Raw genomic sequence first — 16,636 nt, forward strand, 5'->3', positions numbered from 1 at the left:
ATGTACATAACCACAGTCACCTCTACCTGAGCTTGGCTATGTACATAACCACAGTCACCTCTACCTGAGCTTGGCTATGTACATAACCACAGTCATCTCTACCTGAGCTTGGCTATGTACATAACCACAGTCATCTCTACCTGAGCTTGGCTATGTACATAACCACAGTCACCTCTACCTGAGCTTGGCTATGTACATAACCACAGTCACCTCTACCTGAGCTTGGCTATGTACATAACCACAGTCACCTCTACCTGAGCTTGGCTATGTACATAACCACAGTCACCTCTACCTGAGCTTGGCTATGTACATAACCACAGTCACCTCTACCTGAGCTTGGCTATGTACATAACCACAGTCATCTCTACCTGAGCTTGGCTATGTACATAACCACAGTCACCTCTACCTGAGCTTGGCTATGTACATAACCACAGTCATCTCTACCTGAGCTTGGCTATGTACATAACCACAGTCACCTCTACCTGAGCTTGGCTATGTACATAACCACAGTCATCTCTACCTGAGCTTGGCTATGTACATAACCACAGTCACCTCTACCTGAGCTTGGCTATGTACATAACCACAGTCATCTCTACCTGAGCTTGGCTATGTACATAACCACAGTCACCTCTACCTGAGCTTGGCTATGTACATAACCACAGTCATCTCTACCTGAGCTTGGCTATGTACATAACCACAGTCACCTCTACCTGAGTTTGGCTATGTACATAACCACAGTCATCTCTACCTGAGCTTGGCTATGTACATAACCACAGTCACCTCTACCTTAGCTTGGCTATGTACATAACCACAGTCACCTCTACCTGAGCTTGGCTATGTACATAACCACAGTCACCTCTACCTGAGCTTGGCTATGTACATAACCACAGTCACCTCTACCTGAGCTTGGCTATGTACATAACCACAGTCACCTCTACCTGAGCTTGGCTATGTACATAACCACAGTCACCTCTACCTGAGCTTGGCTATGTACATAACCACAGTCACCTCTACCTGAGCTTGGCTATGTACATAACCACAGTCACCTCTACCTGAGCTTGGCTATGTACATAACCACAGTCACCTCTACCTGAGCTTGGCTATGTACATAACCACAGTCACCTCTACCTGAGCTTGGCTATGTACATAACCACAGTCACCTCTACCTGAGCTTGGCTATGTACATAACCACAGTCACCTCTACCTGAGCTTGGCTATGTACATAACCACAGTCACCTCTTTTTTTTGTGGTCCCAGAAAGAAGCACTCAGAAACAGAGTTAGGAAAACATTTAGCAGTTGGAGTCCCCAGTCCAAGACGTCAAGCACATGATCACATGAAAATACGGCAGCAATACAGTGTTCCACATATATGCATCAGTATTGCTTATACAGCAATTTATTCTGATTCCATATACTCTCAAAGTTTTTAAGCTTATTGTAGTACAAGAATATTGTTGTAGAAAATACACCAATACACAATACAGATGTACGCAAGATTATGAGGAACAACTCAGCTTGCATATGGCCTTCTTTTACTTTTTATTTCACAGGGATTGCGTCTATAAATAACAAAATATATAAAAAAATGCAGAGCTAAAGGTAGACTAACATCAGCTACGTATTTGGGAACAGTCCTTTATAGAATTCATATGCATCCTGAATACGTTTGTATTCAGCTAAGCACATACTGTACATGTTTTATTCACTGACTTGATTTTGGCCGGTGCAGCGAGCGCCAATCAACGAGACAGCTCGTTGATCGGCGCTCGTTTGCTCCTGTCACAAGGAGCTATATATGGAGACGAGCGGTCGTTACTCAAATCACTTGTCCCCATACATTATAATGTCGGCAGCGCGTCTCTCTGTTTACACAGGGAGATGTGCTGCCGACAACGATAATATTTTCCTTTTTTTAAAACGATATGACCCGTAGATGTACGAGCGTTTGCTCGTTCATCTGCTGATCGCTGCCCTGTTTACACAGGACAATTATCGGCAACGAGCATTATATGAACCCCCTTAAGATGCATGCTCTTTACATTCCAGAGATCAGGCTATGAAACGGTGAAGGAAATAGAATCTTGTGGATACAACATATCACAAAATAGACTTTGGCTTCTACAGCAATGTGTAAAGTCTACTCTTTGCTCCCTTTCACACAACCATTAAGACTTTGTACCTTTGTAATATGGGATATCAGCTACATCAGACACCCAAATAAACACAGAGAATTGCACTTTAAACAGGACAACTGAGATTAGAATTGATGATGTGGATTATTGTTTGGCAAAAACTCTTATGTACTATCTGCCGTAAAGCAACTTTTCCAAAGTGTAGCTTATTTAATGGAATATAATACAGGGCTATGGACTTTGGTGCAGAGAATCCTGGTAGCATCCCGGGACTAGTCTCCGATAGTAACTGTTGATTACTTGCAGATAGTATACAGATGTGAGGTTCAGAATTTTAAGGCACTAGTATATTGCTTTTAATAAAATATGAACAAAAAATTTATTTATTAGTGTTGTGACTTTAAACTTTTTACTGTGTTCTTACTTCTCTATGGGGGCTGCCATTTTTTTTTCCATCTCTGTATGTGTCGATTAACGACACATACAGAGATGGAATACGGCACACACATCCCCATAGAGAATGCGAACGGGAGCCGTTCCATTCTCAGAAGCGTGCGCCGTCTGTGTGGGAACGGCGCATGCGCCGCTCCCACACAGACCATAACGAAGCTCGTTCGTAGAGCAAATTCCGGCGCCATTTTCATGTGGACCAGAAAGCCGCTGCCGGACACTAAGTTGACGGCTTCTGGCCATATGTTCAATAAAGCGAAGGCGCAAGGAGCGTAGACCAGCGGAGGCGGCAGGAGCAGGTAATTTATGTTTGTGTATGTGATGTGTGTATTATGTTCGTGTTATACTGTCTGCTGAGCTCTGTATCTGATCCTCCTACACTGTGCAGTCGCTCAGAAAATGGCTGCACACAGTGTAGGAGATAAGAAGATTCAAACCCCTCCTTCACCTGGCACTAGCCAGAAGAAGGGAGGGGGTATTGTGTGAGGACACTAGAGGAGAGTGTGTCCACCCCAAATGTGCAGCATAAATCAATGAGGTTACTTTACCACATTGCCAATGCTGCAATTTCGGGAACTGCTCCCTCTAGTGCCCAGCACATGGAAATGTTATAAATTAGAATCTAATTTATAATATTTCCTTACTTGTGAAAAAATTAAAAAAATTAAAACAATGTGTAATCACTCAAATACTAATTGTTTAACTGGAAAAAAAATTAAAAATTCTAGCGACACATTCGGGGTGCCTCTATTTGGCATACACTGGTCCTTTAAGAGACCGAGCCAAGCGGTGGCTGAACAGAGCAGGATGGGCATGGTAAGCGGCCAGCCTCTCGTTACAAGATTAAATAGATTAATTTTTTTGGTTTGATCTATCAGTCACTAGGACCACTGGTATATTTGGGGTTATTGCTCGGTTTGCTAAGATTAATTAGTAGAGAATTGTTCCTGAACTTTATACTATACATACTTTATTTTTAGTTTTGCCTCCCTCATTTTGTCAGCCATAATATTTTTATCCCACATTAAATGTTTTTTTTTTACGGATGAGTGGTCCTTTGTGCTACTACACATGACCACAACTATTTTGTCACTATATGTATGAACCGCATGGTCACCGGATACAGGAAGTCATTGATAGCTGGTCAGGAGGAGACCATTCGAACATTCAGAAGGGAAGGAAATTTCAGAGCATGTAGAAAGATAACAATATCTTGGCATTAAGTGTACATAGCTCTACCTGGAACCTTTCTGTGCGACAGATATGTTTAGTGTCTTTCCAACAGCGATGGACATTGAAAGTTGTAACAAACTTTAACAATTATGATATTGTGATTTGCATCATTGGACCTCCGCTTGTATTGCATTGTGAAATGCGCACTTCATGCAACAAATGGTGCCCATTTTTTAGAAAATATATGGCCTTTCCTTATGGAAACCATAGGATAACAATTGATTTCATATAATAATGCACGTATACCATGCTCATGTTGCTGTGGCTCTGAAATGGAAGACTAAAAAGACATGGGCCAAATACTGCCTAACAAACCAAATAATTCGTTTGCGAACAGTTGCACTTTCCTGTCTGTTCACTACAGTTTTGGCTTGATTTTTTCCTTATGTGGGGGCAGCAAAATCTGCTATTCTTTTGGCTGCCGGAGAGAGTATTGTGTCTGAATACTGAGTGTAAAGATAAAAACATTACTTCATGTACAACTACCCGATAGACATTCATCACAAACATGTAAAATAGATTTATTAAAGGGAGTTTCAACCTTTAGATTAATTTTGAGTTGGCTTGCAGATACACGCCTTCAAAAAATATGTTGCCTTATCCTAACTTTATTCTGTGCTTTACAGCAGAAAGAGCTGTTAAATGACTTTGTGCAAGGAAAAGAATAAAAAAAAACATTCTGATGGTAAAAATGCCATCTGTGAAAAAGAAAAAATGCGGATACAACAAAGGTGACTAATAAAATTTATTAGAACCATTAAAATATGTGTTGTAATACAAACTTCCTTCAAGGGACTATATGTGTATACAAAAATGCTTACAATCACAAATTAAACAAATGCTTGGGTTCCTTACCTCGTGCCCCCTGTCTTGCACTGGACATGACTCACTGTCTGCTTCAGAAAATGATCCAGATTCGTCACTTGAGTTAGTTCCATAAGACTGCTCACATTTTATCTGTGGCCGTACTTGATTATAGATTGAGTCAGCTATTGAACAAGCTTCTTGATGATCAGTGGATGGGAATCTTGGGCCTTGTGAACAGGGTGATGATGAAAATTCACAAAGAGGAAGGCTACAAGGGGATCCACCACTGCCATCTTCTGCATATGAGTATGAGGAGCATGAGCTGGATGTCCTTGTTCTAGTTTCCAAAGGTGGAGAACGAGGACATACTTTAATTGGCACAGGACAACTAGAGTTTGGCCGCAGCCTTCCTGGCAATGGGTCTGTTATAAGCCCACTATGGGAAAAGGTGTGTGAGCTCGGTAGAGATTGGCTAGCTCCTGCCCAAATACCCTTTGGCACTTGCTCAGAAAAGTCTTTGTCCAAACAACTGACACCAGAATATGATTGCACCGGGGTGCTTATTTGGTCACAAGCACTTGAAGAGAATATGACACTTCTCCTGTCTAATTCCATTTCATGCTTAGAGGCAAGCTCTGGACCAGACCCTCCGAGAGGTGAAGCCATGAGCAAGCTAGAAGAATCTATGTGAGGTTCACAGGACAGTTCATAATTCCCAGTGAAAGGGTTGTATTCAGTTTTATGGTCACCCTGAGTTGCTCCCTTTTCTACAGGGCATGAAGGACTTCTGACAAAACGTTGTTGGGAAGTACCAGGCAAGTCAGTAAATTCCCCCCCTTTTGCTCCACTGAAAAAAGTTCTTAGATTGGAAGGAGATGACACACTTTTGGGGCTATCAATGCTAACAGGGCTGGGTTGTTTCCTCACCATCTCAACGTCCCCCTCTGTATCCCTGATATCATTATCATCTCCAGACAAGCAAAGTGTAACACTCTCTTCTTCATCATTATCATCATCCCGTGGCTCACTTTTTATCTGGCTTAAAGGAAGTCCTGATTTTAGGCCAAATTCAGAGTTATTTTCATTGAATGTGCTTGTAAAACCTGAGGTACTGTGTGGTGTATTGTAGACATTCTTAGTACAAGCCAACTGGTATTTCTTATATCGTGGGTAGCGGATTATAGGATCCTTGTCTAAGCTTTCTTTGTTTTCCCTTTGCATATTGGAATTGGGCAATATAACTTCATTTCTATCGGCTGCTTTCTCACCAGAACCAAAGTTGAAAGGCTCGTGGTGCATTCTTTCCTTGGGGCAAGATATTTTTGAGGTTTCAGATTCCATAGTTTCTTCTTCACAATCAAAAGTCTCATTGTGCACACTCTGGCATAAGGTGTCTTTCTTACAGAGAAACACTCCATCCTCATTGTTTAGAAGCTGCGACTGAAGGAAGCGGAAGCAGGAGTCCTCCAGGTTATGCATACGTAGGAATTCAGCACATTGGATGACCTCTTGGATGTTTTCTCTGCTCAGTAATAGCTTCGCAGTGTAGGCAAACTGCAACAATGGACCAAATCCTCTAGCAGTGACCTGCAAAAAAAGGAAATTGCCAACATTACTATCAGCACTGCAATTGTTTAGAGTCCCTCAAGTGTAGTGAGACAACCTGACAGCTACAATGTCCATACATAAACAGGGTAAAGTAGTAGTTAATCTCCCATCAGGTCAGCAATGACTCTGCATTTAATTATTAATTCCAAATTGCTTCTACACATGATGCTATGGTTGAAAAAGAAAGCTAGACTGAAACACAGGCTGGGTGACTTCAAACAGCATCCCCGATGAGTGATAAAAACGTGCTAAATCAATACAAGCAATCACATCTGCCTCTATTGGTGAATGAGGAATCCCATTTCATGGCTAGAATCCGGTCATTCTTTGTTGTAGACAAAAAATGACAAACTATGTATATCCTTGCCAAGCTGACTGCTGTGTCTCTACATCTGGTAACTGGATGAATATATCTGCATGTCTCAGATGAAAGATTATAAAATGGATTGAGTTACTTCAAATGTAAACTAAATATATGTTACAGCAGGAATATAACAATGTCAGTTCTAAATAGTATGCATTAGTGGAAGCATTGCACCCCGTGGAACAAAACAATAGAGAGGTCTGTCGATTTTTTAAAGTCTGCTCCTGAGTCATAGTTCACATAAGACTTTATTCATGTTTAACCAATTTCTAAAGAATAAAACCAAGCAAAACAATGATCGGCCGACAATCTAATGATTGGCCTCCCAACTCTCCCCCGAATGTTGGCAAATGTTGGGGGAAAGAAGGATCAAGGCATGATGGATTTCAATACTTGATCCTTTGTTCCCATGGGAGATAAGCCGCTGCCAGGGGTGTCCGGCAGCGTCTTATTCCCCCCTCCCCATTGAAATGAGTGTGCGTGCATGTGGGGGAGTCAGGGGAAATAAGTGTCAGCCGAGAAGAGCGTGCATGCTTGTATACGGGGGAGTCGAGAGAAATACCTGTTGACTGACCGTCATTTATTGTGTATAGCCACCTTTACATTCCTCCTCACAACCATTAGTTCTGAAATGCCTAATACATCAAACTAATTTGTAAGTCCACAGGGGAATAAAACAGAAGATCTTAATTCTTTCAGTAGCTACAAGTTTCTGAAGCTCTCTTTACTCATATTTTTGCATTAAAGTAAAAATGCCGCAAATAACAGGTGAGATAATAAAACAGATCGCATAGACTATGTGATTATTTAACCACCAACGTTAGAATTAGAGCTTGCTGCAATGCTATTCCTAGAAAGTTACCTTGGGGACAGTGGCATAGCAACACGGGGTAAAAGCACAAGCTAAGCATTACTGAGATCAACATTTAGCATTCTCTTCAATTTTGAATTTACAAACCAAACTGCTGCAATATTAGTGGAATGTTACCAAGTTGTTGCACTTATGTCACTTTTGTTTAACACCATTTCAAAAAGAAAAACAATGAGGGAGATTCACTAAGCAAAACGTGCAACAATTGTCACAAATTATACCAAAATAATAGAGTGCAGAGCGTGAGCTAAATTTCTTATGTGTTTTAGACACTTTTTACACCGACCTTGACAGTTTTTAAAAGTGTTAAAATAAAGGACGTGGCTGAAAGAGGAGTCGTAAAATGTGCCCAATTAAACATGCGCGCCATCTTTTGGGAGAAAATATTGTTGAGGATGGATGCCAACCATGAAGAATGATTTGGCACATGGTTATATCACAATCTACAATCTGGGTTTTAACATGACTGCAGGAAAAAACTTACTACATTACCTTAATTCACAGTGTTATAACTGTGCACAAACAATGCAGCTCAAAAAGCTGGCCTTACAACGTAGTTATTGCCTGAATGCTTATTTGGCCAACAGTAATCTCTCCTGATTTTCCCATGAAAATGCATTCAGAGTGTGTTCATATCAATAGGCAGAGGGGAATAAGCCACTGCCAGATACAAGCCTGGGGTGTACACATTACATTGTTGACTGACCCTGCTCAATCCATATGGTAGTGTATGGTCAGCTAAAGCGTTAAGATCCTTTTACACGGACCAATGATTGGGTGAACGCTCGTTCCCGCTCATTCATCAGCTGATCACATCTTTTATACAGCACAAAATTTCATTGTTGTTGATAAACAGGGAGATGCACGGCCGACATGATTCAAATGCACGGGGATGCTACATAGCTCAATCTAAGAAAATAATTATTCTAGAAAAGAATACAATAGACTACATAAGAACCCCTCGCATGGTAATCACATCTACAACTCTATGTAGGTCTTCCTTCAAAAAGCAAGTTTACGGATAGGAATGTTAGGCTATTTTCACACGGAGTATTTTTACCGAGTTTTTTGACGAGAAACCGCGTCGCAAAACTCGGCAAAAACGGCCCGAGAACGCCTCCCATTGATTTCAATGGGAGGCATCGGCGTCTTTTTCCCGTGAGCAGTAAAACTGCCTCGCGGGAAAAAGAAGCGACATGCCCTATCTTCGGGCGCTTCCGCCTCTGACCTCCCATTGACTTCAGTGGGAGGCAGAGAAAGCGTATTTCGCGCTGTTTTATGCCCGCGGCGCTCAATGGCCGCGGGCGAAAAACGGCGCGAAAATCGGCGTGCAGGGAGAGGAAAATCTGCCTCAAAGTTCCAAACGGAATTTTGAGGCAGATATTCCTCCTGCAAAATACTCCATGTGAACATAGCCTTAAAGTCTTTGTGACAGGCATGAGAAGGGATTTTCATTTTCCTGTCCTAGCACATACATACGGTAAACAATCTTGTAACCGATTCATAACATTCCATAGTAGGACTATTACATCAGACAGCATGGGCTGAGAGCTATTGAAAAGGGACAATAGAGGCATTCATTGTTCCACATTTCTTTAATAGACATTTCTCAATCCAGGCTCTCAGTAAGAACATAGACATACAATCGCTTGCACAACAGCTCACTACAACACTGCCTTGACAACGGCATCGAATTTCATAACGGTCATCAGGGCTTTTTTTCGTGGTGACATTACACTTATTACACCACTGCAAGCATTATGTAGTACTGTAAACAGTTAGTATTGTGTAGCGCACAAAGAGTACTACCCTTTTGACCCATTCTTACAAAATGTGACTTTCATGAACTAACAGTGCAGGTCCCACAACAGAAATAGGAACAGTCATGCAGACACATAACTCTACAGTGACTTTTGAACCATGCTTATCTGTATTATTCATTCAGAAGTATACACAGTAAACAGATCACAAACCAAGACAACAAATTAATGTCAGGGGGCCAAAAGTCAAAGAGCAACAAAGTTACTACAGTTGTCTGACCTTTTACCTGGTCATAAAAAGAAAATCAATCCACGTGAAAAGGCATGAATACAGAATAAACATTCACAAGATAAGTGAAGCTTAATGCGTTTTTGCTGGTAAGGCGGATACTCAGGGCCTGTCTAGAGCTTGTAATAAGAAAGAACTTTGTGTGTCAGTTGTCAAAGTGCGCTCTTCATAGAAGCAAAGTTCTAAAATACTGGCACCACTAGCGGCCGATGCTGGGTTCAAGAAAATGTCTCATGTATTTCTTTTTATTTTCTTTAATTAGATGTGATGGTCTTTTCTTTTCTTAAATGTTGTAAAAACGCTACCTAGAGGCGACCATATTGGAGGCACACACTTCCTTTCTGTATAGACAGTACAGCAGGGAGTGTGTGCTTTATTGCAGCTAAAGTGGGAGACAATTGACAGAGAAATCTCATCGATTATTAGTCCCCAAGAATCAGCTATTCCAGTAATACAATAGAGCCGTCATAGGATGTAGAATGTAAATAAATAAAATGTAAATAAATAAATATATATATAATAAAAATCTGTTTCAAATGTAATCTTCTCATGATACATTCCCTTAAGGGTATGTGCACACGATAGCAGGCTTTTACGTCTGAAAAGACAGACTGTTTTCATGAGAAAACAGCTGCCTCGTTTCAGTCGTAAATGCTCCTCCTCGCATTTTGCGAGGCTTCTCTGACAGCCGTAAATTTTGAGCTGTGCTTCATTGACTTCAATGAAGAACGGCTCAAATTACGTCTGAAAGAAGTGTCCTGCACTTCTTTTGACGAGGCTGTATTTTTACGCGTTGTCGTTTGACAGCTGTCAAACGACGACGCGTAAATGACAGGTCGTCTGCACAGTACGTCGGCAAACCCATTCAAATGAATGGGCAGATGTTTGCCGACGTATTGTAGCCCTATTTTCAGACGTAAAACGAGGCATAATACGCCTCGTTTACGCCTGAAAATAGGTCGTGTGAACCCAGCCTTAAGCTATTTCCCGCATTCCAGCAGTACATAATAGTGCAAGAAAATAGGTGAACTTTAGACAAATATATCTACGGAATGTTGTAAAAGTGTTAAACCAAGTGGCATCTTTTAGCCTCTGAACTGGACTTTGTAGTTTACTGCTTGTCTGGCTGTACTTTGTGTATCTTGCATTGTTGTTCTCGGTTATGGCATGACACTAGTTACATAGTTAGCATGGTTGACACAAAACCACATGTCCATTAAATTTAACCAGGAGATGGATGAAGGTAAGGGGTGGGGTAATTTTCTAACTCTGTTCCCCTATTGATTCAGAGAAAAGCAATTACTTACAGCACAGCAAGCGTAATCTCGCTGTAAAATGTCATTTACAGCGTGATCTCGCGAGATTACGCTTGCTGTGCTGTAAGTACCACACTAACGTTACTGAAGTGTCGGGATTGTGAATAGATATCCCGTCCTGGCTGGTAGTGATGTCTATTCATTGTCAAGACACTTCAGTAACGTTAATGAGTGAGTATGTGACTATGCGCTGATTACATGAATGGAGAGAAGTGTATGACGCGGATTGGTCACTGATTGGTCAGCGTCATACACTTCTCTTTACAACGCCCACTTGGTCAAAAGTAAAAACACGCCCAGATGTCCATTAAGAAAGTCATTAGCATAAAGCTAAAACCGGTCATAACTTGGTGAAAATAGATCGTTTTTCTAAATAAAAACCACTGCTGTCACCTACATTACAGCGCCGATCACATTATGTAGGAGATAGGCCACTTATAATGTGGTGACAGAGTCTCTTTAAAATTACTCGATATATTGTCGATCGGGGCTAGTTTTTACAACTCTATCTTCAAGTTAATGAACTAATGAAACCTCAGCTAATGTTTTTTAAATGCTCTTTTTTTGTTATTTACTGCCTTTTTAACATTAGATTTTAGTTGTTTATACTTATTGTCTATAGTAATAAATTTTGCAGTATAATTACTCAGAGTAGATTTAATGCCCTCCCAATTAAAGTCTCCAATTATCACTACAGTACCCCCCTGTGCTGCCAACTCCTTTTGTTTATATAGCAACTTTCCATCTCTACATTGATGTTGGAGGGTTTATAGATTCCACCTAAAAATATTTTTACTGTGTTTACCCCCCTTTGTAATTCCACCCACAAGGATTCAACCTCCTCACAATCTTCACCGATTATTGCCTATTTTATAATCACCTTCATATCACTTTTCACATACAGACATACTCCAAGCCTCCTATTAGCCCTGTAACTCTGAAAGTGTAAAGAATATTGACAGCCCAATCGTGTGAAGCGTCTAGCCATGTTTCAGCAACATCAACTATATCGATATGTTCCTCCAGTACCAAAGATGCAAGCTCCCCCATTTTGATTGCTAGGAATCTGACATTTCTCTTTTTCTACATTTATTTGAAATTCTTTATTAATGAATAAAAGAATAACAATTTTATATCATAATCACGTATGGATTAACATTTTACTTCCAGATCATTGCCTCAGCCTGTGAATGACCAATCCCTATTTAGCTCCAAATAATGTACAACTAAACCATACCGAAGTTGACTACACATCAGCTCATGATGAAGCTGTGACTGTCTATATCTAAATCTGATAGGGACTCATACCTATATAGGAGGGGACTGGACATTCACAGACCTTGGCAAAAGCTAAAGTACACCTGCATTATAAAGTGTGACAAATCATTTCTTTCCATTTCCTCTCTAAAATTGTCATTCATTACATTCATTTCATTCATTACATTTATATATATTTGCCCCCATCACAACAAAGTAAGCGACAAGGGGAGAAAAAAAAAGATACCAATAAAGGAGTGAGATGGGAGGATCAGATAGAAACACTTAATTTCCCTTGTTGACCTTGTTAAACCAGATAGCAAGGGTATTATTGAATTTACACATATTCGTAAATTCGTATGAGCCATTCTTTCTTTCGTCTAAACCACGTATCTGATGGAAATTCTCCAGACCCCCATGTCAGGAGACTCTGTGTGCTATAAATGTTTTTATTTCTGGCAAAGAAGAATAAAAAAGCAACAGCTCTCTTTTTAGTTGCTGGGAGTTTTTCGCATGTTACCCAGGATATATAACCAAGGGTTCAGATCTAATTTAACCTCAAATATGCAATTTATAATATACTAGATGGACTAAAGTATTTGAACACCTACAGATTACACCTACTGGTGTTTGTATGACATCCCATTCTAAACCATAGGCATTAATTGCAGCTAAAACGGTTTCCACTCTTCTGGGAAGTCTTTCTACAAGGTTTTGGATTGTGTCTGTGGGAAGTTTTGCCTATACATCCAGAAGAGAATTTGTGAAATCAGATACTGATGTTGGATGAGAGAGGGCCTGGCTGGCAATCTCCGTTCTGGTTGAACCCAAAGATGTACGATGGGGTTGTGGTCAGGTCTCTGTGCAGCCAGTCAAGGTCTTCTACATCAAACTTACCCAACCACTTCTTTATGGACCTTGCTTTGTGCACTGGGTCACAGTCATGCTGGAACAGATAAGGTCCTTACCGAAATTGTTCCCACAAACTTAAAAGCATACAATTGTCCAAAATGTCTTGGTATGCTAAAGCATTATGATTTTCCTTCACTGGAACCAAAGGGTCTAGGCCAACCCCTGAAAAACAATGCCGCAGCATTATCCCTCTTCCGCCAAACTTTAGAGTTGGCACAATGAAGCAATGAAGTTAATGGCAAAGGTAACGTTCTCCTGGCATTCGCCAAACCCAGACTCGCCCATCAGACTACCAGATAGAGAATGGTGATTCATCATTTTACAGAACAGATATCCACGGCTCCAGAGTCCAGTGGTGGTTGCTTTACACCACGCCATCCGATGCTTAGCATTATGCTTCATGACGTAAGGCTTGAATGCAGCTTCTCTGCCATGGAAACCCATGTCATGAAGGTCCCAGCGCACAGTTTTTGTGCAGATATTAATGCCAGAGTAGGCTTGGAACTCTGCAGTTATTGAGTCAGCAGAGCATTGGCGACTTTTATGTATTATGCCCCTCAGCATCCGGCGACCCCGCTCTATCTTTACGTGGTCTGCCACTTTGTGGCCGAGTTGCAATAATACTCACAGTTACATAGGTTGAAAAAAGACACAGGTCCATCAAGTCCAACCTCTCAATAAATTACACGTAATTCATTAATTATAACCCCAAATGTCATTTGTCAGTAAAAAGTCATCCAGCCTTTTTTTTTAAATGCTGACATAGTATCTGCCATTACTACCTCTTGGGATTGAGCATTCCATAGTGTACCTACTCTAACTGTAAAGAACGTTAGGGATAAATATTGATCGTGGAATATTTAGCAGGAAAGAAACTTCACAAAATGACTTGTTGCTCTGGTGGCATCCTATTACAGTACCATGCTCAAATTCAGTGAACTCTTTAGAATGAGTCATTCTTTCTCAAATATTTGTAAAGACAGACTGCATGGCTAGGTGCTGGATTTTATACACCTGTGACAATGGAACTGAATGAAACACATAAATTCAATGATTAAGAGGTGTGACCCAATACTTTTGTCCATATAGTGTATCTCTGTCCAGCATTTAAAAAGTTTGGGACAGCTCCAGAACAAATGGAACAAATCTGCATGTTCTTCCCCACATTTAGCACATTTGTCATCCAATTTAAGACCAAATTTGTACATAAAACTTGGGTTCTGTGTAATCTATGGACTATGAAATATTAAGTCACCCTATAAAGATAAATTTGTAGAGATCTTAGAAATTGATGAAAAAATATTGTGCCAGTCCTTCTCGTTAAGCTCCTCTCCGATATCTTCCACCCATTGTGCTTTTACATTTAGGGTCAGTTCACACGTTGCGTAAATACTGCAGTTTTTCTACAATGAAATTAGTTGCGGAAAATCTGCAGAAAATACAGTAGCAGCAAAGTGGATGAGATAAAGCAAATCTCATCCACACGCTGCGTAAATAGTGAGCTGAAAAACTGCTCAGAAATTGACATGTGGTGCAGAATTACATATCCGCGGCATGTCAATTGTATTTGCGTAAACGCTGCTGATTTGAATTCAATGGGGAGGTAAAACCTGCAACAAATAGCAGTTGCGTTCTTTGCGGCGGATTCGCAGAGATTCCACAGCAAAAAAAGCAACTCTGCAAAGAATTAAAAAAAAAAAAAAATCTTATACTTACCCAGGAGTTTGTGCTTCTTCCTCCAGGCCAGCCTCCTGGGATGACTTTTCATCCCATGTGACCACTGCAGCCAATCATAGGCTGTAGCGGCGGTCTCATGGGATGAAAAGTCTTCCCCAGGGGACGGCCTGGATGACGTCAGAGGGCTGGCGTCCTGGAATGACGCTTCGTCCCATGTTACCGTCGCTGCAGCCAATCACTGGCTGCAGTAGTCTCCTGGGATGAAACGTCATCCCAGGAGGCAGGCCTGCTAAGTACTGCAGTTTTCCGCAGCGGACATTCCGGGCAAAAAAACTGCACCACAATTTGGTGTGTTTTTTCGCCCAGAATTCTCTGCGGCGCACAGGGCGGATACGCTGCTTGCTTTTACACAGTGTATCTGGCCCGTGTGAACTCAGCCTTAAAGTGGATATTTATAACCCATTTTATAACAAAATGTTAATACAATATAGAGAACACATTTTTTTGCTTTGTGTTACATATGAAATTCTTCATCCTATCCAGTTGTGTGTATGTATCATATACTTTATTCAAATCTTTAAGTGCCGATCTCACCCTAATATATCTGTTAACCTATATTTACTCTGTAGCCTTGTAAATGGCTCGTGCCTCCTTCAAACAGTTGGCAGATAAATCGTATGCCCTTCATAATCCATTCTTAAAACCCTATCAAACTAGTGCCCGTGATGTGAATATTATGCCATATTGGTGTTTTCCTTCGACAGAAATTCACTCCCAACATTTTTTAAATTTCCTACCACATTTTATAACAATGTATTAATAGAGAAAATCAAACTGCTTGAGCTTCCGGCTTCCAAAATTTCCAGCAGATTAAGATTCCTATCCTGGTATTGAACAGATGCAGAATGGTGTTAACTATACTCAATGTCTTAGCACTTAATATTGCCAAGACCTGCGACAAAACAAAATACAATTTCCAATTAGGTAATAAAAGACCTTCTTTCCCCACATGAAACATTTATTTTTGACAAAGTTATGAGCATTTTAAGTGTTATGCAAATTTGTTCTTAATGCACAAGTGGGAGTTTTTTTTTACTTTTCACCAAGTGGGCGCAGTAAAGAGAAGTGCATGCCGCTGACCAATCAGCCTCATACACTTCTCTTCATTCATGTTCAGCTGTACTCACAGCACAGCGTGATCTCGCAAGATCACACTGTGCTGTCACTTACACCCACATTAACTTTACCGGAGTGTTGGGAGAATGAAAAGACATGGCCTCCAGTTTGGTCAGCGTCATACACTTCTCTTTACTACGCCCACTTGGTGTAAAGTAAAAAAACGCACACTTGGGCATTAAGAACAAATTTGCATAATACTTAAAATGCACATAACTTTGTCAAAAATAAACGTGTTTTTAAAAAAAATAAAAAAAACAAAAACAAAAACAAAAACACATTACTTATCTACATTAAAGCACCTATTGGATTAGGTAGAAGATAGGGCAGTTATAAACTGGTGACAAAGCCTCTTTAACCCCTTAGTGACCACCAATACACCTTTTCACGATGGTCACTAAGGGGCCTTAGGCTAGGCCACCGTGTTCTGATGACAGCTGGGCTCCTGCTGCAATGCCCGCAATTGAAGTTCACTTAGATCGCAACCATTTAACAAGTTAAATGCCGCCATCAATAGCGACCGCAGCATTTAACTTGTTTACAGAGGGAGGGAGCTCCCTCGGTCACCCATCGGCGGCCTGCAAATGCAATTATGGGTCTTCCGATGGGGTGTCATGGCAGCCGGGGGCCTAATAAAAGCCCCCAGGTCCTAATAGATTGCCTGTCAGATTTACACTGACAGGAAATAATGCTCTGGTATACGAAGTATACTAAAGCATTATAGCAGCGATCTGAAGATCGCATAGTAAAGTCCCCTAGTGGGACTAATAAAATAATGAATA

General features: G+C 40.7%; 1 protein-coding gene across 2 annotated transcripts in view; it reads right to left on the reverse strand.

The window, feature by feature from the left end:
* The window catches only part of BACH2 (BACH transcriptional regulator 2), a 304,803-nt gene that overhangs the window by 30,975 nt on the left and 257,192 nt on the right, over nucleotides 1-16,636 (reverse strand). For both annotated transcript variants that reach the window (XM_075862164.1, XM_075862163.1), the window contains exon 5: nucleotides 4,673-6,211. In XM_075862164.1, coding sequence (XP_075718279.1) covers nucleotides 4,673-6,211 — 1,539 coding nt within the window. The remainder of the gene's footprint in view (nucleotides 1-4,672; nucleotides 6,212-16,636) is intronic.

The sequence above is a fragment of the Rhinoderma darwinii genome, chromosome 4 (genome assembly GCF_050947455.1).
Source record: "Rhinoderma darwinii isolate aRhiDar2 chromosome 4, aRhiDar2.hap1, whole genome shotgun sequence".
In the NCBI taxonomy this organism is placed as follows: Eukaryota; Metazoa; Chordata; class Amphibia; order Anura; family Rhinodermatidae; genus Rhinoderma; species Rhinoderma darwinii.